Raw genomic sequence first — 27,024 nt, 5'->3', positions numbered from 1 at the left:
TTAGCTCAGGGCCAATTTTCCTCACCAAAAAGAAGAAGAAGAAGAAGAAGAAGAAGAGTCCAGCCTGATGGCACAGTGAGTAAGTTCACATGTTGAGCTTTGGCGGCCTGGGGTTCACCGGTTCAGATCCCAGGTGTAGACCTAAGCACTGCTTGTCAAGCCATGCTATGGCAGGCGTCCCATGTATAAAGAAGAGGAAGATGGGCACGGATGTTAGCTCAGGGCCAGTCTTACTCAGCAAAAAAGAGGAGGATTGGCGGCAGATGTTAGCTAAGGGCTAATCTTCCTCAGAAAAGGAGAAAAGAAATCCAGAAATGGCATGATATTTAGAAAAAGCAATAAGTGCCAGAAGAAACAGTAAAAGAGTTGTAATGTCCTTTAAGCAGTGGGAAGCAGAGATAAGGGGTAAGGATTACTGTTTTTCATTATGTTTTGTATAGAACTTGTATGAACATGTATAACTTCCATAAAAACAAATAAATAGTAAGTTAAAAACCCAACCATGGTAATGAATGAAATAGCCTAGGAGAGAGTGGAATGAGAAGGAGTCTAGGTACTGATCTCTTAAGAACTGTTCGTTACGTGTCACTAGCTGTCCTGATGTAGAAGAGTATGGGCTGCTAACGTGGCATGACCTCACGAGTGTGGAAAGAACACGGGCTCTAGAGCCAGGTGGCCTGAGTTCAAATCCTGGCCAGACCACTCGCTGGGATTCTTATGTGCCATGGACCCCTTTGGAAGTCTAATAAGGCCTATGGACCCCTTCTCAGAATAATGTTTTTAAATATATTTTTAAAGATTGGCACCTGAGCTAACAACTGCTGCCAATCTTTTTTTTCTTTCTGCTTTTTCTCCCCAAGTCCTCCCAGTACATAGTTGTATATTTTAGTTGTGGGTCCTTCTAGTTGTGGCATGTGGGACGCCGCCTCAGTGTGGCCTGATGAGCAGTGCCATGTCTGCACCCAGGATCCGAACCAGCGAAACCCTCAGCTGCCAAAGCAGAGTGTGCGAACTTAACCACTCAGCTATGGGGCCAGCTCCTAAATATATTTTCAAAAATACACCCATGGTATTTGTACACTCATGTTTGTAGCAGCATTATTCAAAATAGCCAATAGGTGGAAGCAACACAAATGTCCATTGACAGGTGAATGGACAAGGAAAATGTGATATATATATACAATGGAATTTTATTCAGTTTTAAAAATGTAGGATAGTACCATGTCTGATACTACCAGGCAAGGGAAACAATAGAAAAAATAAACAAATGGGACTACATCAAACTAAAAAGCTTCTGCACAGCAAAGGAAACCATCAACAATATAAAAAGGCAATCTAACAATTGGGAGATCTTTGCAAACCATATATCTGATAAGGAGTTAATATCCAAAATATATAAAGAACTCATACATCTCAACAACAAAAAACTAACCCAATTAAAAAATGGACAAAAGATCTGAACAGACATTTATCCAAAGAACATACACAGATAGCCAACAGGCACATGAAAAGATGTTCAACCTCACTCCCATCAGAATGGCTATAATAACAAGACAGGAAACAAGTATTGGAGAGGATGTGGAGAGAAGGGAACTCTCATACACTGCTGGTGGGAGTGTAAACTGGTGCAGCCACTATGGAAAAGGGTATGGAGATTCCCAAAAAAGTTACAAATAGGGGGCCAGCCCCGTGGCATAGTGGTTAAGTTCACACACTCCACTTCGGCAGCCCAGGGTTCACTGGGTTGGATCCTGGGCACAGACCTGTGCACCACTTATGAAGCCATGCTGTGGCAGGCGTCTCACATGTAAAATGGAGGGAGATGGTCACAGATATTAGCTCAGGGCCAATCTTCCTCAGCAAAAAGAGGAGGATTGGCAGTGGATGTTAGCTCAGGGCTAATCTTCCTCAAAAAAAAAAAAAATTAAGAACAGAACCATCATATGATCCAGCTATTCCACTGCTGGGTATTTATCCAAAGAACATGAAAACACGAATGCATAAAATTACATGCACCCCTATGTTCATCACAGCATTATTCACAATAGCCAAGACTTGGAAGCAACGTAGGTACCCATCAAGGGACAAAAGGATAAATAAGATTTGGTATATATGCACAATGGAATACTACTCAGCCATAAGAAATGATGAAATCCGGCCATTTGTGACAACATGGATGGACCTTGAGGCTATTATGCTAAGTGAAATAAACCAGAGGGAGAAAGTCAGACACTGATGATCTCACTTATAAGTAAAAGGTAAAAATGATGACAAACACATAGAAACATGGATTGTATTGGTGTTTACCAGAGGAGAAGGGGGAGGAAGGTAGGTGAATGGGGTAATTAGGCACATGTGTGTGGTGATGGATTGTAATTAGTCTTTGGGTGGTGAACATGATGTAATCTACACAGGAATCGAAATGTAATGAAGTACACCTGAAATTTATATAATGTTATAAACCAATGTTACCACAATAAAAAGAATTAAAAGAAAAAAATGAAGTTATAAGAGAAACATTTTTAAACATTAAAAAAATAAAAAGGAAGGAAATCTTGACACGTGCTACAACACGGATGGACCTTGAGGACATTATGCTACGTGAAATAAGCCAGTCACAAAAAGACAAATACTGTATGATTCCACTTATGACGTATCTAGAGTAGTCAAATTCTTAGAAACAGAAAGCAGAAGGATGGTTGCCAGGGGCTGGGAGGAGGGAGAAATGGGGAATTATTGCTTAATGGGTATAGAGTTTCAGTTTTGCAAGATGAAAAGAGTTCTGGAAATTGGTTGCACAACAATGTGAATGTACTTACTACTGAATTGTACACTTAAAAATGATGAAGATAGTAAATATGTATTTTACCACACTTAAAAACTGAAACAAAAATTTTTAAAAATATATGGGATAGGGGACAGCCCTGTGGCATAGTGGTTAAATTCGGTGCACTCTGGTTTGGTGGCCCAGGTTCATGAGTTCTGATCCCAGGCATGGAACTACACCACTTGTCAGCCATGCTGTGGTGGCAACCCACATACAAAATAGGGGAAGATTGGCACAGATGTTATCTCAGGGCTAATGTTCCTCAAGCCAAAAAAGAGGAAAACTGACAACAGATGTTAGCTCAGGGCTAATATTCCTCAGCAAAAAAAGAATAATAAATAAATAAATAAGATAAAGGAAAACAATTATATTCAAATACAGTTATAAAAATATTAAAATGTTTGTCATATAGTAATAGGGTGTTTTTGTCAATGCATTAAATAAAAAGATCTAGAGGAAAGTCTAATAACGATTATAATTATAAAGTGGTGATGAATGCAAATCATATTTGGATATCTCTCCAACAATTGTAATGTGAAATGAAAATATCCATTGTTTCTGTTGGTGGGAACATCACAGGTATTGCCAGTACCAGTGGTTTGTTGCCTACATTCATAATCAAAGGAGATGTTAAATTTCGGTTAGAGGTTGGTGAAAATAAAGGTGTAATCTTTTCCCTCCAAAGTTCACAGAATCTCTGAATTCTATGATCTTCAGAGCCAGGTTCAGAACCTCTGCCTGTGACCTTGGATAACCACTTCGCTGCTCCAAGTCTCAGTTTTCTCATCAGGCCATAGTGTTGGACACGTGCCTAACTCATTCACTCTCGCACTTCTAGGCAATTATGTCACACCATTTTCATACCTCAACCCCCATCGCTCCTCCCTTATCCTCTCTCTCAGTTGCTCCCTACTTCACTGAGAAAATTGAAGCAATCAGAAGAGAACTTCCACAGATTCCCACCACATCTACACCTTCGCTGCCTGTGTAGCCTGTTCCCATGGATGAACTGCCCATACTCCTATGGAAAGCAAATCTTGAATAGATCCCACCCTCTCTAACCTACACCACTCCAGCAATCCTCTCCTCTCTCCTACATCATCAAAGTTTTAGGAATATTTCGCAAATAATTCCCAGCAGCATATAAACATGCTATTTCTCCCACAGTAAAAACCTTCTCTTGATCCTGTTTCCCCCAACAATTAACTCACTATTTCTTTGCCCCCATATTTGGCAAAACTCAAGTTTCTTATATTCTCTGTATATTCCTTTTCTACCATTTTCTTTACACCTAATCCCATCAGGCTTTCATCTCATATCACCAGAACTGCTCTTGGTAAGTTTACCAATGAACCCACATTGTTAAATCCAGTGGTCAATTCTTTTTTTTTTTAATAACAGTTTTATTGAGCTATAATTCATATACCATACAATTCACCCATTTGAAGTGTAGTGTCCAATTTAATGGGTTTTAGTATATGCACAGAAATGTGCAACCATCACCACTGTCAATTTTAGAACATTTTCATCACAATGTCAATTCTTAATCTTCCTTTTACTCGGCCTATCAACAGCATTTGACAGTCGATCGATCCCTTCTCCTTGAAACATTTTCTTCACTTAGCTTTCAGGATATCACACTCTTTTGGTGCTCTTCCTTCCTCACTAGCCAGCCCCTTTCAATTGGCTTTGCTTTCTTTCTCCCTGACCTCTTTATAGAGATTGGAGGGCCTTGGGGTGTAATCTTTCAGGCTCTTCTCTATCTTCTGGGTGATCTCATCCAGTTTTGTGGCTTTAAGTACCATCTACGTTAGTACCACCAAGTTTACATCTCCAGCCCAGACATCTTTCACCATTTCCAAACTCGTGCATACAACTGCCTGCTCCACATCCCCATGTGGAGTCTACTAGACAACTCAAGGTGTTCAGAACTAACCCTGTTCCACCTGCAGTCTTCCCTACCTCCGTTGATGACAATTTCATCATTCTAGGTGTTCTGGTCAAAAATCCTAGAGTCATCCTTGATGCTATTTCTCTCTCACATACCACATTCAGTCCATCAGGAAATCTTGTCCTCAATAGATCCAGAACTCTGTCTTTCTGTCACCTCTGCTACCCCGTGGTACAAGCCGCCACCACCATCTCCAGCTTGGATTACTGCAATGGCCTCCTAACAGGTCATGCTGCTTTTATCCTTGTTCCCCTACAGTCTATTCTTAACACAGCAACCAGAGTGATCCTGTTAAAATAGAAGTGACTTCATGTTACTTCTCTGCTCAAAACCCTGCAGTGACTCCCCATTTCATTCAAAGTAAAAGCCAAAGTCCTTACAATGGCCCAGAAGGCTCTTCATGACTTGATCTGCTCCTGCTCCCTAACCTCCTGGACTTCATTTCTTACTACTCTCCCCTTCACTCACTTTGTTCCAGTTGCACTGGCCTCAACTTTTCCTCAAAAACTCCAGGCACACTTCTGACTTATAGAGTTTGTGCTGGCTAGTCCCTCTGTCTGGAAAGCATTTTCTCCAACTGTATAGCTTGGCCTCACCTCCTTTAGGCATTGCTTAAATTTAATCTCCTCCAGAAGGCCTTCTCTGGCGTCTTACTTAATGTACAGTCAACCCTCTCTAGCTCCACCCTCCTCTACTTCCTCCTCTGCTATTTCCAAAGTCTGTTACCTTGCTCTATTTTTTCCTATAGCACTTGTCACCTTTAAACATACACTATATTTCTTTTTTTTTTTAAAGATTGGCACCTGAGCTAATAACTGTTGCCAATCTTTTTTTTTTCCTTCCCAAATCCCCCCAGTACATAGTTGTATATTCTTCATTGTGGGTCCCTCTAGTTGTGGCATGTGGGACGCCACCTCAACGTGGCCTGACAAGCAGTGCCATGTCCAGGCCCAGGATCCCAACCAGGGAAACCCTGGGCCGCCGAAGCCGAGCACGCGAACTTAACCACTTGGCCATGGGCCGGCCCACACTATATTTCTTACAGTTATTTCTTGGGTGTGTTTATAATGTCTCCTTCCTCTCTAGAATGTAAGTTCTCCCAAGGCAAGAATCTGCTCATTGACGTATCCCAAGGATCTAGTAAAATGTCCGGTACAGAGTGAGTGCTCAATAAATATTTGTTGAATGAATGAATGAAAAATGTGGATAATAATACCTACTCTAAAAAAGGGTATTGTAGGGATTAAATAACATGCAAAGATCCTGACACGTAATGGACACCTAACAAAAGTTAGATTCCTACCTCCCTTCTCCCTTCCCCAAGTATCTTCCTCAGTTGCCTCCCCTTATGGCACTGCTCCTTCCCTCCTCTCCAGAAATTTTCACCATTCTAGTCTCTCCTTTGAATTTAAATCCAGGAAAATCCAACAAAAGGCCACAGATGTCATCTGAGAAGAAAAGGAACCCTGGGAGACCAGCTTTACCAATTACCATAACTGTTTATCAAATTAGCAAATTGTCACCCAGAGAAGCAGAGAGCCCTGAGGAGATGGACAGGTAAATGTTTTTGTTGTTGGAGTTGGAGGTTTATTGCAGTGATTTTTTTTTTTTTAAGATTTTGTTTTTCCTTTTTCTCCCCAAAGCCCCGCGGTACATAGTTGCATATTTTTAGTTGTGGGTCCTCCTAGTTGTGGCATGTGGGATGCCGCCTCAACATGCCATGATGAGCGAGCGGTGCTATGTCCGCGCCCAGGATCCGAACCGGAAACCCTGGGCCGCCCAAGCAGAGCCCGCAAACTGAACCACTCGGCCACTGGGCCAGCCCCTGCAGTGAGTTTTAAAGTCAACTTTATTGAGGTAAAATTTACATACAGTAAAATGTACACATTTTGATTGTACAATGTGATGAGTTGTGACAAATGTATAGGTGACTTGATTTCGGGTGGAGGGCATTAAGGTCACCTGGGATTATATAGGTCCAGGGATTTAGCAGAGGGATCCTGGCTAGGAAAGAGAACATCACCAGGGCTCTTGGGAAACAAACCCAAATAGGGACAAGTGGAGACACCAAAGGTCAACTGAGATTGGTCCTGTGGTCTCACTGCACCAGGATCTGGACCTCTGGAATGTCTGGCAACTTTGTGGCACCTCTTGGCCCTCCACAGGGAGTGAGCCAGCTCCGTTTCACAACAATCTCACGTGTTTAGGCCAGGAAGGGACACCTGGGACTGAGTCCTCCCTTTACTCTGCCCTGCAATTCTCCTGCCATCACCCATGCCCCCCATCCACGCCCACCGGTGGGGGGCGCTCCAGCCAAACGTCACCGCTGCCACGACGTCCACGGGGCCCGATTTTCTCTCCAGCTTTCGTTAGAAACCAGCTTCGGGTCCGCAGCAGTGCCGTGGGCGGGAAAAAGCAAAAGCGCTGCGCCAGGTGTAGGCGTTAGGAATCCCCATTCGGGTGTGCCATCCTCCGGTCCCTGGGGCCTCTTGCCCTCCGAGGCGAGACCGGCTGAGCCCGCCCAGCAACCAGGCCCTCTCTCCCGCCCCTCTGCGTCTAAAACCCTCTAAGGTTGCAGGTTCAGCTACGCTTAGAAACGGCAACTCTGAGTTAAGGTTGGCTGGAGAAACTGAGGCAGGACTGGAGATTCTGGGTGAGGGTTCTGAAGCTGGCCGCAGACTTTCGCCCCGGAACTGGGATAGCCCCTTCCAAAAGCCCAAGCGGTGCATGCCACGCCAAGAAGAAACCGCTGGGGTCCGCACGGACGTCTGGGGGAGAGCGAAGCGCCTCCTAGGCGGCTGGGAAACCTCAGGGGTGGCTGGCTGTGGGTGGGGCTGTGGGTGGGGTCCTGGCGGAGGGCGGGGCCTACCTGGGCTACAGGGCGTGCCAGCCTAGCCCGGCACAGCGGAGGTAGAGGTGGTGGCCCGCGCCTGTGGCTCCGGTTCTGCTTGCGCTCGACCTCGTGGCCATGGAGGGATCCCAGGAGCTTCTGAGTGGGAAGCTCCGGCTCTGCTTCACCCCCGCTGCCCGGACCAGCCTCCTGCTGCTCAGGCTCAACGACGCGGCGATGCGGGCGCTGCAAGAGTGTCAGCGCCAACAGGTGCGACCGGCCCCGGGCCCCATCTTCCCTAGCCCCCACCCCTTGGGACCTCGGGCCTCAGCCGGCGACCCTGGCTAAGGAACCTGGGGATGGAGAACGGCATCCGTGGGCTCCGGCCTCCCCACCTTTACAAGTGAAGCCCATGAGGCAGGTCCTCCGGGCACCCGACGCTGGATCCTGGGGCCGCCGCTTCACCTGCGCTCAGCTCGCGTCTGTGCTCTCCCCTCAGGTTCGGCCAGTGATCGCTTTTCAAGGCAATCGAGGGGTAAGTGCGGGCCTGCGGTGTGTGAAGGAGGTGGGGTGCCGGGAGGACAGACGTGGGCTCCGGGAAGGTATGGTCAAGGCGGGAGGCTGAGAGCAGTCACGGTGAGAGGAAGTTCTGAGAACTGCACTCCGAGTCGGGTGAAGGTGCTGCTGGGGTTGTGGTCCCACAGGAGGCTGCGGTTGAGGAGACTGTGCCGTCTCAGCCTGCTGGGGAACTCAGGCCCAGCTGCACCTGGTGTGCTAACGAGCCCCATGGGACCCATCTTCGGTCATAGGCTGGCTCAGGAAGGGATGGCATTGGCAGGAGGGGGAGGGGCTGACTTCATGGGCTTATGGTCTCTTTTCACTCCCAGTATTTGAGGCTCCCAGGCCCTGGCTGGTCCTGCCTCTTCTCCTTCATAGTGTCCCAGTGTGGCCAGGAGGGCCCTGGTGGCTTGGACCTTGTGTGCCAACGCCTAGGCAGGTAAGGGGAACCAGGTAGCAGGTAAGAGTTTGTGGAAAGTCCAGGAGGGGGATGTCCAGAGGTGCTTAAAAGTTCTCCACTTTCCTGGGTTTTTTCCACCACCCCTTTCCAGATCTGGGCTTAACCGCCTCCACTGCCTGGGCCCACTCAGGGAGCGCCTCACTATTTGGGCAGCCATGGATTCTATCCCAGCCCCATCTTCAGTTCAGGGACACAACTTGACTGAAGATGCCACAGATCCTGAGAGTTGGCAGAACATGGGAGACTATTCTGAAGGAGACACAGGTTCACAGCCAAAAATGGCACTAGACGAGGTGAGGCCAGAAACTGCAGGGAGTTGGGATAAGCTGGGGCAAAGCCTGAAGCCCAGGGAGCCAAGTGCCCCTGCCACTTTCCCCACCAGGTGCCAGATCCACTGGCAAGCAGCCAAGGACAGTCACTCCCAGGATCCTCAAGGGAACACATGGCACAGTGGGAAGTGAGGTACTTGAGGTAGGGTGGGACTAACCTAAGAAGCCCTGGTATTGTCTTCCTGTCTAATCTCCACCCTAAGTGTTGTAATAAGAGATCTAGCCCATTTCCTACTCCGGTCTTCATCTCTCCCATCCTTTCTTCAAATATCCTAGGAACCAGACCCATCTACCAAACAGAGATCCTCATCAGGCACTGACTTCCTCTGCTAGCCAAAAACATCTGGGCAAGGTAAGTTGTAATAGCAAGAGTTTTTCAGAGAGAGCTTTGTCCAATCAGGCTAAAATTTAAAAATTGAAAGCCTTCATTTTGAGGCTCCCAAAGCTCATTATATAGGACTTTTCAAGAGAAGGGCCAAATAGGAGGCTCCTGGCTTACTATTTATGTGACAAAGACTTCCCCAACAGAAGCGTCCGGCACCTGCAGGCATTATAGAACTAAAAGAAAAGAGGCTCAGAACTCTGCCTCTAGCTCCAAGTCCCCTACAAGCACTGCCCAGTCAGGACCTACAAGAGGGAGAAGCCTGGGAGCAAGATAAAGATGAAGACATGGGCCCCAGGCTGGAGCACAGTCCCTCAGTTCAAGCAGGTGAGTTAATGAGAGGAGGGTAAAACCACCATAGTGGGGAAAAAGGGCCTAAATCACCTTTGTGTCTTCTTGCTTTCTTCCTAGACTCTGAATCCCCAAGCCCTGAAGAGGTACCAGATTACCTCCTGTGAGTCCCCTGCCATTTCATTTTATCAAGCCTTGTCCATATGAGATATTAAGATAAACTTCCTGGGAGCCGGGAGCTTTTGGGGGCAGTGAAACTGAAGGTGACAACTCTCTGCTCCTGGCAGGCAATACAGGGCTATCCACAGTGCAGAGCAGCAACATGCTTATGAGCAAGACTTTGAGACAGATTATGCTGAATATCGCATCCTGCATGCCCGTGTTGGGGCTGCAAGCCAAAGGTTCGTAGAGCTGGGAGCAGAGATCAAGAGAGTTCAGCGAGGAACTCCAGAACACAAGGTAAGCACTGAACCCATGCTGGCTTTCTAACTCTACTAGCCATAAACTCCCTGCTAACTTCCCATAAGCCTGTTTGTTCAGCTACTAAACAAAGTGACAAGCAAGCCTGTTTTGAGAGGAAAATTAGTCTGTATCTTTTGGTAGAATGAGAAGGGAAGTTAGTTCCTTCCCTTAAGAGAACTGGAGCTTTTTTCTCAGTTAAACTTGGTGCTAGCATTTTCTTTATTTCAGGTGCTGGAAGAAAAGATAGTCCAGGAATATAAAAAGTTCAGGAAGGTAAGAAAGATCTGGGAATGGTAGCAAAAAGGTAGAAATGGTGGATTTTTTTTTTTTTTTGACACATTTTTTCTCTGCAGCGGTACCCAGGTTACAGGGAAGAAAAGCGTCGCTGTGAGTACCTGCATCAGAAATTGTCCCACATTAAAGGTCTCATCCTGGAGTTTGAGGAAAAGAACAGGGGCAGCTGAAGCTGTCAGAGGGCTCTTGATCCCTCTGCCCAGTGAGACATGAAGGAACAAAGCAGCTATAAACTAAATAGAGTGCAACTGTCTGCTCTTCTCATTGCTGAGTCCATGGTGGCAAGTAGGAAAGCTGCTCTAGGTTCTTAAGGTTTGATTTTCATTGTTGCTATATTTTTTTAGGGTTTGGGCACAGTGCCAAGACTTCAGAGCTATGCCCAGGAGACTAGGAAAAGTAGCACAGATTTGGCTTCTTCACTTTTAGTTCAGCCATGTCATTTTCAAATCCTGAGAAATTACACCATTTCTAGGACAAGATACCTTGAGGACATTAGAATTTAGCATGGTAGCCTCCCTAAAGAAACAATAATGAAAACTTTTGGTAACATGACTAAAGGAACTTGTAATACACCTGGATATAATGGGAAAGGGCTTGGGTGTTACCCATGTACTGAAAGTGAATCTTTTTATAAACATGGCCAAGAAAATAAAACTGATTGCCTCTGTGTCCTTTGTACAAGTTTATATGCTTTCCTTAAATCCTCCAAGGCAGTGGTTCTTACCCCTGGCTGTATATCTGAACCACTTCTGGGGCTCTCTCAAAAACTAGATCCCCAGCCCCCAGCCGAGGTCTTATGAATTAGAATCTCCAAGATTATAGTTAGGTATCTTTACTTTTTGAAAGCACTATGGATGATTCTGATATATATTTTGCTGTAAGCCTCTACCAAATCCATCTTATAATTGACCACTAGAGATTACAGTAGGAATAAAGTTCTCATTTTCCAAACATACAGGTTGGGAATCACCCACAATTAGGGTTCCTGTCTGCAATTATCCAGTGACTGAAAAATATAACTTTGAACAGTATTTGGATTTACTCCCAAAAAGGAAGAGGGAAGTGGTTTAATTCATTTGAACAAAACATCACACCAGTCCTATCCTTTTCGTTCCTCACTGTTGCAGAACAAAGTAGATACTTCATTCACAACCAGGAATGATCCTGCCTTTCCCAGTTCCACTGGAGAGGGAAGTTAATGGGCCACACCCTGTTCTTTGGGGGAGAGGGCTGCACCCAGCAGTGTGAGCAACTCCTGAAACAACTTGGATGGAACACCAACCTGATGCCACACCCCACACAGGGCATTTCTGGGCAAAGAATAGCCCTTGGGAGGCAAAAATATGCTCAACTGCATGGCAAGGATAAACAGCAACCCATCGTTAGGGCATGGGCAGGGCCAGAAACAGCTCAACAAGAAAGGTCCCTCACCTGTTCTAATCATCAGGCTAGGCACTTAGGCAACAAACATGCAAGGATGGAAAGAGATGAAATTTGGAAAGGATTTACAGGTGATAACTGTGGACCCAGTTAGTTGAAGTCTACAGATGTATTGACCACTATAGTAGCCAGTAGCGCTGTGACTATTTAAATTAATGAAAATTTAAAATGTAGCTCCTAGCCACATTTCAAATGCTCAATAGCTACATGTATCAGACAATGAAGATTACATAACATTTCCTTCATTGCAGAAAGTTCTACTGGTCTAGAGAACCTTTGGTTCTCCATCTCACAGAAAAAAGACAGCTTAAAGGGGGCTCATTTATTGTCACTGTTCCAAATGTACAAAAAAAATTAGAAAATAACCCCCCAACTTAATTCCCCCCACCCTCACAACATTCCCCCAACACAAATAATTTTTCCCAAAACCACAAACATAAACCGGTCCTGGTATTTCCATAAACAGTGCAGCTAAGAAACAGCTTAGAGAAAATTTAACAGGATTCAGATTATATCCATTCCGTCCTCTCAGCCCTCAGAGGTAACAATCCCATATGGGTCCCAGTCCTCCCCAATGGTGTTCCCATCTCTGTTGGAAGAGTCCTTTTACAAAGTGGTATGTTTGGCTGCTTTAGAGATCCTCCTGTGCCTTCTTCTTCTTCTTGGGTTTTTCTTCTTGAATTATAGGGGGATTTGTAGCCTCTCGCTGTAAGTAGCTAATAAAATCACTTAATTCACGGCCACCCTGAAAACAGAAAGATTACTCTGAAAATTTAACATTTTAAAGAACCCTGGATTCTTTCCCCCAATAAGAAGACTTTTCAGTTTGTAAAAGCATATTAGCGACCACATATACTGACCACGAGAGTTCAAAGAGTTTCTAGTTAAATAAACTCAATTAAAGAACTGGATATGTACAAGTGTGTATGTGTATTTGTGGGGAGATGAAACAAAGCACTTACTTCATATTTCTTTGGATTTAGCTTCTTGTTGGCTGGAGAGAAGTAGATGGTAGGAAAACTGGGGGAAGAAAAAAAAGTTGACTAATTCCAGGTTCCAGAGTAACTCTGACATGTACTTCCCCAATAAGTGTTTCTGCTCTTCATGATTTCTCATCTGATCAGATACTATTCTCCATCAGTGGCTAGGTTACATCCTATCAAAACTCAGGAATATGAGAGCTCACAAAATCTGTGGCAGTCATGTAGGCCCAGGCTGCAGAACTCTACGCCAGGAAGGTATCACTGGGTCTGTGTTCAACTGGAACATGGGGACTCCCCAAACCACGCCCAATAAAGAAATGGTTTACAAGCTTATTTTTTCCTATCAATTGCCTCGAAACTTTTATTGGTTTTTAATCTACTTACCCTCTGACTTCATATGGAGAAGGCACATCATTGGCTGTGGCATCCATCTTGGCTATGACAATATTTGGGTCTTTTCTAAGCTGTTAATAAAAAGGCAAGATCTTTAAATTTCAAGTTTTTGGTGACTGACGGACATTTAGTCAATTCAGAACTTAAAACAATACCATTTTTAAACACCTGGAGAAATTTTGCTGCTCAGATGGGAAGAGTAGTGACACTTGCACTTAGTCTCTAACCTTCCACAAGCTTCCCTTTTCTCTCTTGGTTCCTGTATATTAAGACTCTAAACACAGCCATCTTCAAAATTGCTTGACCTACATAAGACACTATAATAGCTAAACCAAGATTTTTATTTTTTTATTTAACTTTTTTTTTTTTGAGGAAGATTAGCCCTGAGGTAACTACTGCCAATCCTCCTCTTTTTGCTGAGAAAGCCTGGCCCTGAGCTAACATCCATGCCCATCTTCCTCTACTTTATATGTGGGACTCCTACCACAGTATGGTTTTTACCAAGCGGTGCCATGTCCGCACCCAGGATCTGAACCAGCGAAACCCGGGCCGCCGAGAAGCAGAACCTGCAAACTTAACCGCTGTGCCACCAGGGTCAGCCCCTAAACCAAGAGTTTTAAGATAAAGGAACATAGTAGATTCATATAAGCCATTACTAAAATTCAGAAGCCTGGATACTTTTACCCACAATCTAAATTGAGTCTGAGGAGTGGAAAGGTGAGGCACTGCATAGCTAGAGATACCAGGGGGCAGTCAGGAGAAACTGAGTAAACAATAGATAGTTAGAAAAAAAAATCTACCAGTATTTAGGTACTGAACTAATTAGGGTAACTAATTAGCCAATGCTGAATACGTATATAAACTTCCCAACTCAAATTTTATCTTCAGAATATGGTTCAGACTTACCTTCTCTCCCAGTTCTTTATATTTAGGCTCCAGATTCTTACAGTGACCACACCAAGGAGCATAAAATTCAATCAGCACATCTTTCTTTTCATCATTTACTATTTCATCAAAATTCTCTGCCACCACTACCTGGAAAACACAGAAGATTCTCTAGTTGGTAAGGTGATTTGAAGAATAAATTCATGAGCTGTATTTGTTTCTGGACCCCTTCCCTCTCAAATTTGATGTGTTGCCACTGAAAATGTCATTGAAACCCAAACTGCATTTACACTCTGTATTAAAGATGTTGCCATTCTCCAGACACCAAATCATTACCATGTCTGTCACCTGTCAAACTATGTTCAGGAAGTCACAAGAAACAAGTGCAACCCAACCCTTTCTTAAAATAATCTCAGAGCAACCATCTTAAAACTCTTGTTAGTGGTTAGCTTGCTCTGTGCTGAGAAGTAACCTAGCCCTAACAGAAACACCATCAGAAAATTCTATGAAGGTTTTATACTCCTGCTCCTATTGAGCATCATGAGCTCTGCCAATATTTATTTTATGACTCAGGGAGGTGAGGACAAACAAAAACATGACAGCCAACAAGGTAATCACTTAGACCCAGCACTTTTATAATAAAGAAATGAGGAGAGTCAATTATATCCCAATAAAACGGTGGGGAGGGGTACAGAATGAGGGGGGGCAGCTGCATAGAGGCTTGATGAGGCTGTGAGCACCTCACCTTTACGGGCCCGTCATTGCTCTCTGGGATGGGCTCAGACTTCAGATATCTCTTCAGGTTGCCATCAAAATAATCCTGCAGGAATCTCTCAAGAGCCTTACCATCACGCCTGCAATCAGAAAGAGTCTTGTTAATGTACTCTCACCATCGAGAGGAATAAAAGCAGTTTCTTAGGATAGTTTCTACCTATTTTAGCTTCAATTTCAAGGCTAGAAAGAAATCAGAAGCTAAAAAAAAAGGGAGGGGAGCTCTTATATCTCAATATGCAGAACTACTGGCTGAACAAGAAACCAACCACTTCCTTGTATTTCTAGTGTGTACTTTGTGGATTAGAATGGTCAGAGAAGGAAGAAACATTGGTCTTCTGGAAACTCACTTCTGCAAAAGAATCAGGTCTTACTCTGTTACTCTGGAGAACACTGCCTATTCATGGTACTTTGCTTTAATGATTTGCTTACAAGGAAGATTTTCTCTCGTCTTGATCTCCCAAAGTCTCAGAAGGTAAAGGTCAAAATTGTCTGTGGTCTTAAGATCTTTCCAATTCCCTGAGTTTACTTTAGATCAATGTGGTATTCCAAGCAGAAAAGACATTCTGTAGGGATGGGAAGGGGTTGGGTTGGTCTAAAATTACGTCTATCTTAGAGACTGTTCAATATTCTCTGTCTACTATTTCTAAGGCAGGGTGGAAACAATCATGTAAGAATTCCAAGCTGCCATCCTTTTTTTAGTTTTCAGAATTTATTAAGGATTATGACCTTTAAAGTACTTATAATTAAATTAACTGAGAAAAATGACAGTCATAGGTCTTGACTAGAAGACCTATTTTTGCATTCCAATGTTCTCTAGAAATCCTCAGTAGTGTAAAAGGCTTTAATAGTTTCCTTGCAGAATGAAACCCCAAATCCACGCTAACTTGTAACTCACGAGAACTCCTCCTGCATGACAAACTTCTCTCCTTTTGCAGTTCTGATGGCAACAACAGGAATCTCTCCAGCGGTGCTTTCCAAGCCAAAATCAGAAAGTTCGTGACTAAAGGTTTTGCGGCTAGCTACAGCAAAGTTCAGTTTGTTTCCAGCATCCAGGAACTTCTTTGCCACCATCATCACTCTGTAGGAAATGAGATATTTATGCCAAGACTATACCAGGGTGGTAAAGCAATGAAACCAGGAAGCAAGAGGCTAGAAAGCAAAGACTACGTTTTATAGTCCATGTAGTCCTCTGGCATCAGTCTGAACTTGTGTTCTTGGCCACTGACACAGGATTATGGTATACTCCAATGTCTTACTGAACGTCACTGCCAAACTGGTGGTACCCAATCAAATCGTCCATTCCTACTGAATCTTTCTATATTACATAACTGTAAAATACCGCAGGCATAATTACTGATCTGAAAAGAAAATTTATAAGGATAAAATGCACTGAGAGTCTCAATGCGCAAGTAGGCACAATATTTCAAAGTATATTTTAGATCACATTTGCATCTTTTACTGGGAGGTTAGGATCAGTTGCGTCACAAGGCACCTACGGAAGATATGCCCAAGAGACTTTGCAAATAGTTTATGTTACCTGTCGTTATGGCTTCAAATGTAGTTTTTCGGAGCCAAATGTTTCTATTCTTATCTGCTCTCACATCATTAATTACACACTGGGTAAAATTGTTTACAAAGGGGAAAAATGATTCTTATTACCTGTTTCTCCAGTAGTTGGAACCTTTAGCATTCTTTTCATAGTCCACATCATAGTAAGCTATAAGTAAATCCTTGCCCTGTATCAAATCTTTATTGTCTTCTGTCATATGAGGGCAGATACCAAAACTGAAATGAAATAAACATCAAATTTGGCAGGTTTATAGCTATATTATAGAATTATCACAAAGTAACTGATATCAGTTACAAAGGACAGAAATTTTCAACAAATAGGATAAGTATTGAGTTATATACCTTGCACGACCACAACAGGAATTCCAGGGCTTACACGTTACTGCTTTAATATAAACTTCAACTATTAGCGTTACAATCCCTTAAATGAGGCTATTTAATCCCAAACATGGCTCTGCTTAATAACTGAGGTAAACAAACTAAAATGGAGCCAAGAAATCCCAAACAAGGTATAAAGTGGTACTCACATGTTTTCCTGGATAAATTTTTTAATCTTGCCACTGGTCATTTTCTGTTCTGTATATGCCACAGTCTTGTCTTCAAACTTGTTCGTCAGATGTGAAGGACGAAACAAAGTGATACCCCTTAAAAAAAAAATCTTAGTAGGTAGACAGCAGAAGACCTGTCTTCCATCTTTTATTTAAAGACTATCTCCTCTTGCTGCAACTTTCACTATCACCATTTAAGCACGTAAGGACTCTTTTCTGGGAGCACAGACTTGGCAACATGATCTTCTCATTAATACTAAGGTGCTAACCACCTTAATCTCAAGTGCAGTAATTGGGTATGAGGGTTTAACAAACCCTGGGTTGCAAAGTTAAGAGAACTTCTTTCTAATCCCAGCTCCACAACAAATTTCAAAGATCTTGGGACAGGCATCAATTTAATCCTTTGGGTTTCAGCTTTTTCAGTAGCACAAAAGTGGGTTAGAGTAGATGATTAAGTGCCAAATCGTTAAAGACAATAACAAATACAACCCAACTTATTACCCCCAAAGCCCCAATATACACAGTAAAATAAAGGAGAACTTGCTCCTATTGGAAGGCACCTTGTCCCGCCACTCTCCTAGAAAATTCAACTCTCCCAGACAGACAGAAAATTACTTCATTAGAGAAAATATGTAAGATTCCTTCCAGCTGTAAAATTCTATAGGCAGGTATACAATTATGGATAACACTGAGCTTGAGTTCATTAGAAATTCCTTTCTTCTAGATTTCTCTATCCCAATAAACCAAGTTTACAAATTTTTCCCTCGCTGGTAGTACTTCGCTTCTCACCTAAGCCAAGTTCTCCTCAATCCACTGCAACACTTGAAGCAAATTCCTTCAACTTCTAGCCTTTTGTTCAGCTAAAACTGCAACCTAATTTGGTTCTGAGTTACAGGTTTATATCTAGCACCAGGTTCCCCACAAAATACCACTATTCTAACTACCAATATCTTGCCCCTAGCTTCTCCTTCATTCATTCCTCCTGCCCACACCACACACATATACACCCCCACACAATTTTATCACTTGTCTTTGCCTATGCTTCAGCACCTTTAAGTCCTCATATCCCTCTCTCACTCTTCCAATATTAACCATTAACTTTACATCAGTTAAAACACAGGCATTTTCATAGAACACACAGAGACTACATAGCAAAAGGGAACCTAATACAAACATGCTGGGCAAGCAAGAATGTGAACAAGGTTAAAATTTTTTATTCTTTAATTTTTTTAGGTAAAGTTACCAATTTCAGAGCAGTTATTCTCAAAAAACAGAAATCAGTTAATCTTTAATGACGATATGGCCTTGGTGTACACATTAAGACATCCTTCACATAAGGTCTTCTCAATAAGACTTCCGATCAGGGGCTGACAGACCACTTTAAATGGCAAGTGGCAAGAGAGGCAGCCACAATGAACAAATCTAAGGTTAATAGGCTGAGACGTGGCGTGCTTAATGAGCCACAAGCAGCTCCACAGCCATTTACAGACTTGGTCTCTCTCAATCTAAAAGGCAGTAGAGCCTCAGGGTCAAGCCTACCAATGCTGCAGCCAGACTTTCTGGGTTCAAATCCTAGTTCTGCCACTTACTGGCTGTGTGAAGCTAGGCAAATTAACCTCTTTGTGGGCTTTCTCTTCTGTAGAATGGGGATAATAATAGATCGATCTCACCGGTTATTAAGAGGATTAAATGAGTTAACAGTAAATGGCACACAATAAGCCCTACATGTTTTGTAAATATAAAAAAAAGAACACTAGCCCTTGGCACACTTTCCTTTTTACTTTATATGCTTACCCCGAGTGATCTCATCTAGTCCCATGGTTTCAATAATTATTTACATGTGGTTGACCTATAAATCTTTATCTCTAGTTTAGAACTTTTCCTGAATTCTAGTCTCATTTACCTAATTGTCCCCTGGATCTTCACCACCTGGATGTCTCAGAAATTTCTCAAACTCACTGCGCCCAAATAGAACTCATCATCCTTCACTGCAAATTTGTTTCTCACTGTCTTTTCCCAGCTTGATGATGATCATCACTGGTCCAGTCATCCAAGTCTTTAGAAACCTAGATTCACTCTAGGTCTTCCCCTTTTCACACACGGCTAGGGACCAAATCCTACTGTTTACATTTTTTATACTCACTCCTTCTTCTCCAGTGCCCCTAATACTGCCTTAATTTAGACTCTGACTGCCTTGCCATCCCTCCCCTTTCAAACTACCACCATATGGGTGCCAGGGACTTCTTCTGAAACAAAACTAATCACATTACTCTCCAGCTCAAAGTCTTTCAATGGCTCTCAAATGTCTAAAAGATAAACTCTAAACTCTTTTGTACGGCTCAGAAGGTCTTCTATAATTTGGTCTCTGCTTACCTCTCCAACCTTACCTTTCACTATGACCTCATTTACAAGCAATACTCCAGCAGTACCACAGGTCCCAACATGCCTAGGATGTTTCACATCTTGGGGCCTTCACTCCTGCTGCTCTATCTAGAATAATTTTTATCCCAATTACCATAGCCTGCCTGGAAAAACTTATCTTTCACAACACAACTCAAGAGTCACTTCCTCTATGAAGTTTTTTCTGATACTACTCGCCACCCCAAAAGAAAAAAATCACTTCTCCTCTGTACTTCCAGCACACCCTGCATCTATTTCTATCATAACACCTATAATGCTTATTCACACTTACATTTTTAAATATATTCTCTCTCTCTCCCTACTAGATGCCCCTCAAAAGCAGCAACAGTTTCCAGCACTTAGCTTAATGCCTACCAAATGCTCAATAAACCCTTTGGAAAAACTAAGCATAAAAATCACCAGTTCACACAACAGCACTTCGTCCAGAGATTTACAAGGGCATTCAACTCAGTCACTTACTCTCCATTATCATCATACTTGTTCACCAGAGACTCAACATTGGTGTGTGCAAATCGGTAGTTATCTCTCAAATTGCTGGCTGCTTTTAGAAACTCAGAGTGAGCTTCACTGAATAAATCCTTGAAAAAACCTATATAGAAAATGTCAAACACAAAGAACAAACAGTAAGTGCTGAGACATACTTAAAACTTGAAAATTCTGTTTTTCAAAACCTCTATTATAGACAATTATGCAAAGCAAGACAGGTAGGAAGACTGGGTCTGCTTTGCCATGACTACCTAGGATATTTGACAGATTACTTAGGATGAGAATTCTTCCTCTACTATTTAAAAAAAATCTCTGAGGGAGCCAAGGGAGAGGATCTGTCAAGATTCGAGTCTCAATTCTAGTTTTTACAATTGAATAAATTTGGGCAAACTGCTTAACTTCTTAGAGTTTCAGGGACTATTTCAGGCGTCAGGAGGATTAAATAAGGCAATATGTCAAAATAAACTGAAAATTATTTATTTTTTCTCTGTCTCACTCGTCTTTAGAACTTCAAGTCTAGAAAAGTGACTGAAACATAAGTGTTTATTAAATGTCTGCTTATGGTTAACTCCTTGTAAAATATACAGAATCAGTAAAATCCAGATGATAAGAAGTGATTTTTAGTTAAATTTAAATGATAAACCATCTTCTACTGCCAGGAAGTTAGTTTTATTATGGTACATAATTAGGAGATTAAGAGAAGCACAAACACAGCTTACATATTTACATTTACTTTTTAGTTAAATGTATTATATATTGCACTTAAAACAAAACAAAACAAAACAAAGGACACCCAAGATGTAGAATGTGTTTAATTGGCTCAAGTTATTTTATGGATAAAATGAGATACTGCAACACCTGACAAAGCAAAGATTCCTCTAAAAATATACACAAATCGTAGCAATTGATCTTAAATTCTAAATTCCCCCATGACTGTGAAAACAGCAGAGAGGTTTATTATTTACTTCTATCCTCCCACCTTAAAATGCTGTTTCCAGTCTTGACTACCCTATTATTTGAGTTAAATCTCAGAGTTTAAGAAATGATAGAAAAAGCTCAAGATATTCCATTTTAGTCCTTTAATTGAAATTAAATCTTTACATCTGTAAGAACACCAAGTCACTGAAATAAAAAAATTTTTTCCACATTAAAGTAATACTGTACTAATTCTGTGAGTTGTCTTTTCAACTGCCCATGAGGTTTTCCTTAACTCTTTTAATTTTGTTGTTTAGTCAGACACAGAGGGTTTCTGAAACCAAGTTGACGATTTTGTGGCATAATCAAATATTTGCTGCTTACCCACTACAGAAGCATCTTTATCACTAATGAACTTCTCAAATTCTTCCTCAGTCTTGAGAGGAACTGAAGCTGGTCCTGCCTGCTTTTTCAGGTGGCTGACAATTCCATCTTAAAAGATAAGACAAAAGATTATAGCAACACAAATTTATAATTTTTGAGAAGGTAACCATTCACATGATTCAAAGTTCAAAAGGGTATACTATGAAAAGTTTTCTTCATATCCTTGTCCCTAGTTACCCAGTTTCCTTCCTACAGGATAACACTTCAGTTTTTTAAATATTCTTCCAGACATATTATGTGTAAAAAAGCAATTACATATTTATTCTTTTCTTTCTTTTCTCCTCAAATGGTAGTATATACATATACTGTTCTGTATTTTGTTTTTGTCATTTAACATAGTTTAGAGATAATTTATGACAATATACGTAAAGAGCTACCTCAATCTTTTTTAGAACTGCATAGTGTTTCATTGTGTGGATGTACTATAATTTACTTAACCAGATGCAATTGATGGAATGTGTTTCCAATTTCTTCCTGTTATAAATTATTCTGCAATAAACAACTTTGTACTCATGTCATTTTGCACATGATTGAGTGCATCTGTAGGGTAAATTCCTAGAAGTGAATTCACTGGGTTAAAGAATATAAACAATTATACAGTTTATAATTGTTAAACTGACCCCTAAAGAAATCATACTTATTTATATCCCTACCAGCAACGTATTAAAGTGTTTATAACAGTCCAAATTAAATCATGCCTTTGTGCATGTTATTCTCTCTGCCTAGAACACTTTCCCCAGATATCCACTTGTCTCCCTTCCTCACCTCCTTTAGGTCTTGATTCAAATATCATCTTCTTAATGAAGACTTCCCTGACCACCCCATTGTAAACTAAAACCTATTCAATCTCCAACTCTCCCTTATCTCCTTTTCTCGCTTTATCTTTCTCTCCAGCACTTTTCACCCACCTAATTGATATACTCTAACATTATTTGTCTCTCTCTGTCCCCACTACAAAGTCAATTTCAAATGGGTAGCAATTTTAGTCTTATTGATTTATACCTAGCTCTAATAATAGTACCCAGCACATAACAAGTACAAGAAACACCCATTTTGCAAATAAATTAAATGAATAAGAAATCCCTTATTCTCAAGTAGCACAAAGAATCACTTGTAGCCTTACATTTTAAAAGCAGAAAATGTGGTGACTCGGCTTGCTTGTATGGCGGTTTAACTATCTATAGGTCAAACCATGCCATGTACAGGAATCTCCCAGATCACCCTTTTCTACGGAGGTGAAATGGGCTAGATAAGTAAAACAGTTTCAAATGATAACCACACAAAAACACAAAAAATCTTTTTATCCCTTATGCCATTATTCTACTTTCTTCTGGGATCCACTGAAACCATTCATAGGCTCAAAACGCTCACAGGCCAGACAGAGGCAGCACTCCTCCTCCACGATATTCTACCTCTTCCGTCCTTTCTCTAAGGGCTCTACTCAGTTGCTGAGACAGAGCACTGTTAAACTTTCAACATCATAGAACCTATTTTGCATTTTTCCTAAGGGATTTTTTCTTTGTCTCCATTCATGATTTCTTTTTTCTTTTAAATGTTTTCCTCAACTCCTCACAGAGAAAGGGTTGTAACAATAGATTAACTGAAATTAGATATGAATTGTTCAGTCTTCAAGGGGACTGTCATTACTATATCACAATATAAATTATTATAAAGAACTTTACCTCAGGGCTATGATGAAAAGTGTTACTTTTCTCCCTGAGTATTTAAAATTCTCTAGAACATATAATGGGCATGCTGAGTAACCAGTCTAAGCAGGAAGGCAAACAGCATAGTTCTTAGAGTACATGAACAAAATAATCCATCCTGAGCAGCCAAAGCTCCTAGTCAGATGCTGGGAAACTCTCGAGTTTAAGAAATCTATGTGACAGCCTAAGTGAGAATATTTGCCTAGTAGCAGTCTGGTTGGGTTCACCTGCAATTTAGTTAAGAACTGTCCAAGTTCAGAGGAAAACAGATCAATAATTCTAACCGCTAACTCTACCCTAATTTAAACTGATAAAATCTGAATGATAAACGTGGGTTATTCATCAAAGCTTTTAAGCTCAGAAAAAAGAAAATGAAGATTTTTTCCTTTTGTGCTTAGACATATCAAATTTTGAATGTTGACTAAGTGATCTCAGTTGGGCCAAAATATTTATTCATGCACTCAACAAAGAGTTACTGAGTATCTATTATATGTGGAGAGTCTAGGTGCTGGGGATAGAGCAATAAATAAAGGTCTCTGCTCTCTTGGAGCATACAATATAAGTAAATCTCCAAATAAATTCCCAAATAAATAATAAATCTCCAAATAAGAAAGCAATCGAACAAAAATCAGATAGTAACTAGTGCTGTGCAGAGAATTAAGAGGATGATATAAGAAAATGATTGGGTGGCTACCTTAGGTCTGATGGCCTGGGAAAGCCTCTGGGAGGTGACATTTAAGCCATGAACTGAATGACAAAAAGGAGCAAGGCATGCAAACATGGGAGAAGATCATTTCAGGCTGTGAATACAGCCAGGGCAAGGGGCCTAAGATGAAACAGTCTTTAGATGACATCAGAGTCAGGCAGGGGACATGATAGGTAGAGCTGTGTATATGAATTACAATCATACATACTGAAAAAATACCACATCATCTAAAATGGCCAAACTGAGCACCTTTCCTTTTAGCTTTCCATCATAAAAAGGTAAAATATGCTTGATTATTTGATAGACTCAAGATAAAACTGTCTTTGATCCTATAAAAACACTTTTTCTCATCAATTATGGGCCCTACAGGATCCAGTCCCCACTACTTCTCACACTTTACCTGTCGTCCTTGTTAATTATATTCCAGCCACACAGCCTTCCTGTCCCTTGAACATATCAAGCTCAGTTACACCTTAGGGCCTTCTTGTACCCGCTTTCCCTCTGCATAGAAGGCTCTGGCCCAGATCTTCTCATGGCTAGCTCCTTCCTATCATTCAGGTCTCAGCTTAAAGGTTACCTCCCTGATCACTCTCATTATGTGTGCCCCCAATCCTAAACACTATCATACTATACAGTTTTATTTTCCTCCTTTAAGGCTCTTATCACTAACCGAATTTATCTTATCCATAGATATTACTAACATTTAAAAATTTTTAATTGTGGTAAAATATACATAACAAAATTTACATTTTTAACCAATTTTAAGTGTACAGTTCTGGGGCATTAAGTACATTCACATTGTTGTATGACCGATCTCCAGTACCATTTTCATCTTGTAAAACTGAAACTCTACCTATTAAACAACTCTCCATTCTCACCACCCCACAACCCCTGGGAACCACCATTCTACTTTCTGTCTCCAAGAATGTGACTACTGTAGGAACCTCATATAAGTGGAATGAAACAGTATTTCTCTTTTTATAACTGGCTTATCTCACTTAGCACAATGTCTTCAAGGTTTATCCATGTTGTAGCACGTGTCAGAACTTCCTTTTAAAGGCTAAATGATATTCCATTGTATTATATACACATTTATATATAATTACTAATTATTATTAATATACCACATTTTGTATATCCATTCATCCATTGATAGATGGAGCTTATATCAATCCAAGTGGGTTGCTTCCACTTTTTGCTATTGTGAATAATGCAGCTATAAACATGGGTGTACAAATATCTCTTCAGGATCCTCCTTTTAATTCTTCTGGGTTTACTCAGAAGCGGAATTGGTGGATCATATATAGTAATTCTATTTTTAATTTTTTCAGGAACCACTATACTGTTTTCCATAGCAGCTGCACCATTTTACACTCACGTCAACAGTGCAAAAGGGTTCTAATTTCTCTGCATCCTTGTCAACACTTGTTATTTTCTGCTTTCTTCTTTTTTGATAGTAGCCATTCTAATAAATGTGAGGTGGTTATCTCTCTATATTTTTAAACTTGTTTGTTGCCTTTTTCTCTTCATAACCCAGAATGTAAGCACCACAAGAGTAGGAACCTTGTCTGTTTCGTTTATCAATAAATACCAAGCACTTAGTATATTCAGAATATCTGGCACAGAGTACTCAATAAATATTTGTCAAATGAAAAACTGTCTAGTTGACCTTACAACTCAAGTGGAAGTATTTTCTACATTACTTACATAATCTCCTCATTTAGAAAAGTCTTTGTTAGCTACCAAACTGACCTCTTAGATGAGGAATTTTTAAGATTCAAAGTATATTCTGTAGAAAAATGTCACGTTCCCACTACAAAGAACAGTATACTTAACAAATTCAGTTTCCAGAATGTAATCCAGGATCCTTACCGGCAGTCCTGGGCCCATCATAAGCACCTGCTTCTTCACCATCTCTAAATATCTTCAGGGTTGGATATCCACTAACTCCATACTTATTACAGGTGTTTGTGTTGGCAGTACAATCAACCTAAAGATTAAAATACACGAACCATTTGTTATCCAAATGCTTCTTGCAGGGTCTTCCTATGTTTCCAAAATACTAAGATTGGTCAAATCATAAAAGGATCAAGTAGTTCTTGACACACATTCCACAGAATATTAGATTTTAAAGGCAAATTGGTGCTGGGCTAGCTACATCAGAACTACTTAAGGAATTCTTTAAAATTAGATTCCTGGGCCTCATATAAAATGTACAAATGACTATTTAAATTCTGCCGTTGGAGTCTCTATTGCCTAAAGCAGGGGTCTCCACCTTTTTTGTGCCTCAGAATATGTGATGGATAAATCTCTTAAATAAATAACGGTGGCTTACTTTGATAATGATTATCATCAAGGGGATGTATGGATGGGTGTATCACCCCCTTTAGATGGGATGGGGTATAATTTGATTTGGAAAATCATCTAGAGTTATTAGCAAAGGTACCAATACTTGAAGATGCTCCTTGAGCTACTTTGAATCTGGGCTAAACTGTAACATGACAGATGTAGTAAGACCTATAGTGATACCTATCAGGAAGAAGGAAAACAATTTTCATCTATTTAGTCACTTACTCCAAACTAAGCAATGCTATAGGCATTTTGAATATATTATCTCATTTAATCGTCACAGGATTCTGAGGTATGATTCCAATGATTTAACATAAACTGAGGTTCAGAAAAGGAATGTGTCTATAACAACAGAGGCTATAGCCACACAAGGCAGGAATTAAATCATAACTGGACTCTTTTTTTTCTATGGCAAGCTGCCACAGAAACATCATGATTAAAGGCAATTTCCAGAAACAGTCCTATATATGTATGAATTATTTGAGGTTGGCCAAGATGTGAGCTTTTAGACTGAAGCAACTATGGGTTTACTACAGAATAATGGAAAAATTCTGGAAGCATTACTGTGATTGTAAAGGCAAATACCATGTTTATAGTGACCAGTTAGTTACATACTTATCAACATCCTCATGTCATTTTCCTATTCACATCATTGTGAACATCATAGGGTAGTTTAGGGAACTCGTTAACTCAATGATAATTTTCCTCTAAACTTGACTATTGTACTTTCACTTTCCATATTTGCCCCTAATTCTTATATACCATACATTTTATTTCTTTCTTATGCCAATAATTCCTTTAGTTTCACTACTTTTAATCTTTTGAAACAATAATTATAACCATAATCCATCTATACTCACCTTTGCTAATGGGACTATTCCTTTTAATCTGGTAGCTGCAGCTTCATACTCAGGGGCAAGCCTCTTGCAGTGTCCACACCTATACAGATAGATTTTTAAAAAGCCAGATTCTCAGTTTAGTCCTACACGTTTGTTAACTTTGTTTCTCTAGGAAGAATCTC

General features: G+C 41.0%; 2 protein-coding genes across 3 annotated transcripts in view; one reads left to right on the top strand and one right to left on the bottom strand.

The window, feature by feature from the left end:
- Positions 1-6,722: 6,722 nt before the first annotated feature.
- Positions 6,723-11,051, top strand: ELL3 (elongation factor for RNA polymerase II 3). Of its 2 annotated transcripts, none has more exons than XM_046652972.1 (11): positions 6,723-7,878; positions 8,108-8,143; positions 8,496-8,605; positions 8,718-8,919; positions 9,009-9,097; positions 9,232-9,307; positions 9,484-9,664; positions 9,749-9,791; positions 9,916-10,087; positions 10,319-10,363; positions 10,444-11,051. In XM_046652972.1, the coding sequence occupies exons 1-11, from the start codon at positions 7,747-7,749 to the stop codon at positions 10,552-10,554; spliced, it is 1,197 nt and encodes a 398-aa protein (XP_046508928.1). In that variant the 5' UTR covers positions 6,723-7,746; the 3' UTR covers positions 10,555-11,051. The 2 variants fall into 2 exon arrangements, with proteins under 2 accessions (XP_046508928.1, XP_046508929.1); XM_046652973.1 differs by having other exon boundaries at positions 6,724-7,878; positions 9,009-9,088.
- Positions 11,052-11,200: 149 nt separating this feature from the next.
- Positions 11,201-27,024, bottom strand: part of PDIA3 (protein disulfide isomerase family A member 3) — a 21,934-nt gene continuing 6,110 nt past the window's right edge. Inside the window, exons 2-13 of the mRNA XM_046652970.1 lie at positions 26,864-26,942; positions 25,527-25,644; positions 21,183-21,290; positions 19,857-19,986; positions 16,956-17,072; positions 16,519-16,644; positions 15,755-15,937; positions 14,831-14,939; positions 14,107-14,235; positions 13,192-13,271; positions 12,787-12,844; positions 11,201-12,569 (exon numbers count right to left, since the gene is read on the bottom strand). Of these exons, the coding sequence (XP_046508926.1) occupies positions 12,456-12,569; positions 12,787-12,844; positions 13,192-13,271; positions 14,107-14,235; positions 14,831-14,939; positions 15,755-15,937; positions 16,519-16,644; positions 16,956-17,072; positions 19,857-19,986; positions 21,183-21,290; positions 25,527-25,644; positions 26,864-26,942 (1,351 nt within the window). The 3' untranslated portion in view covers positions 11,201-12,455. The remainder of the gene's footprint in view (positions 12,570-12,786; positions 12,845-13,191; positions 13,272-14,106; positions 14,236-14,830; positions 14,940-15,754; positions 15,938-16,518; positions 16,645-16,955; positions 17,073-19,856; positions 19,987-21,182; positions 21,291-25,526; positions 25,645-26,863; positions 26,943-27,024) is intronic.

Source organism: Equus quagga, chromosome 2, assembly GCF_021613505.1.
Source record: "Equus quagga isolate Etosha38 chromosome 2, UCLA_HA_Equagga_1.0, whole genome shotgun sequence".
In the NCBI taxonomy this organism is placed as follows: Eukaryota; Metazoa; Chordata; class Mammalia; order Perissodactyla; family Equidae; genus Equus; species Equus quagga.
This window is presented reverse-complemented; position numbering and strand designations above follow the sequence as displayed.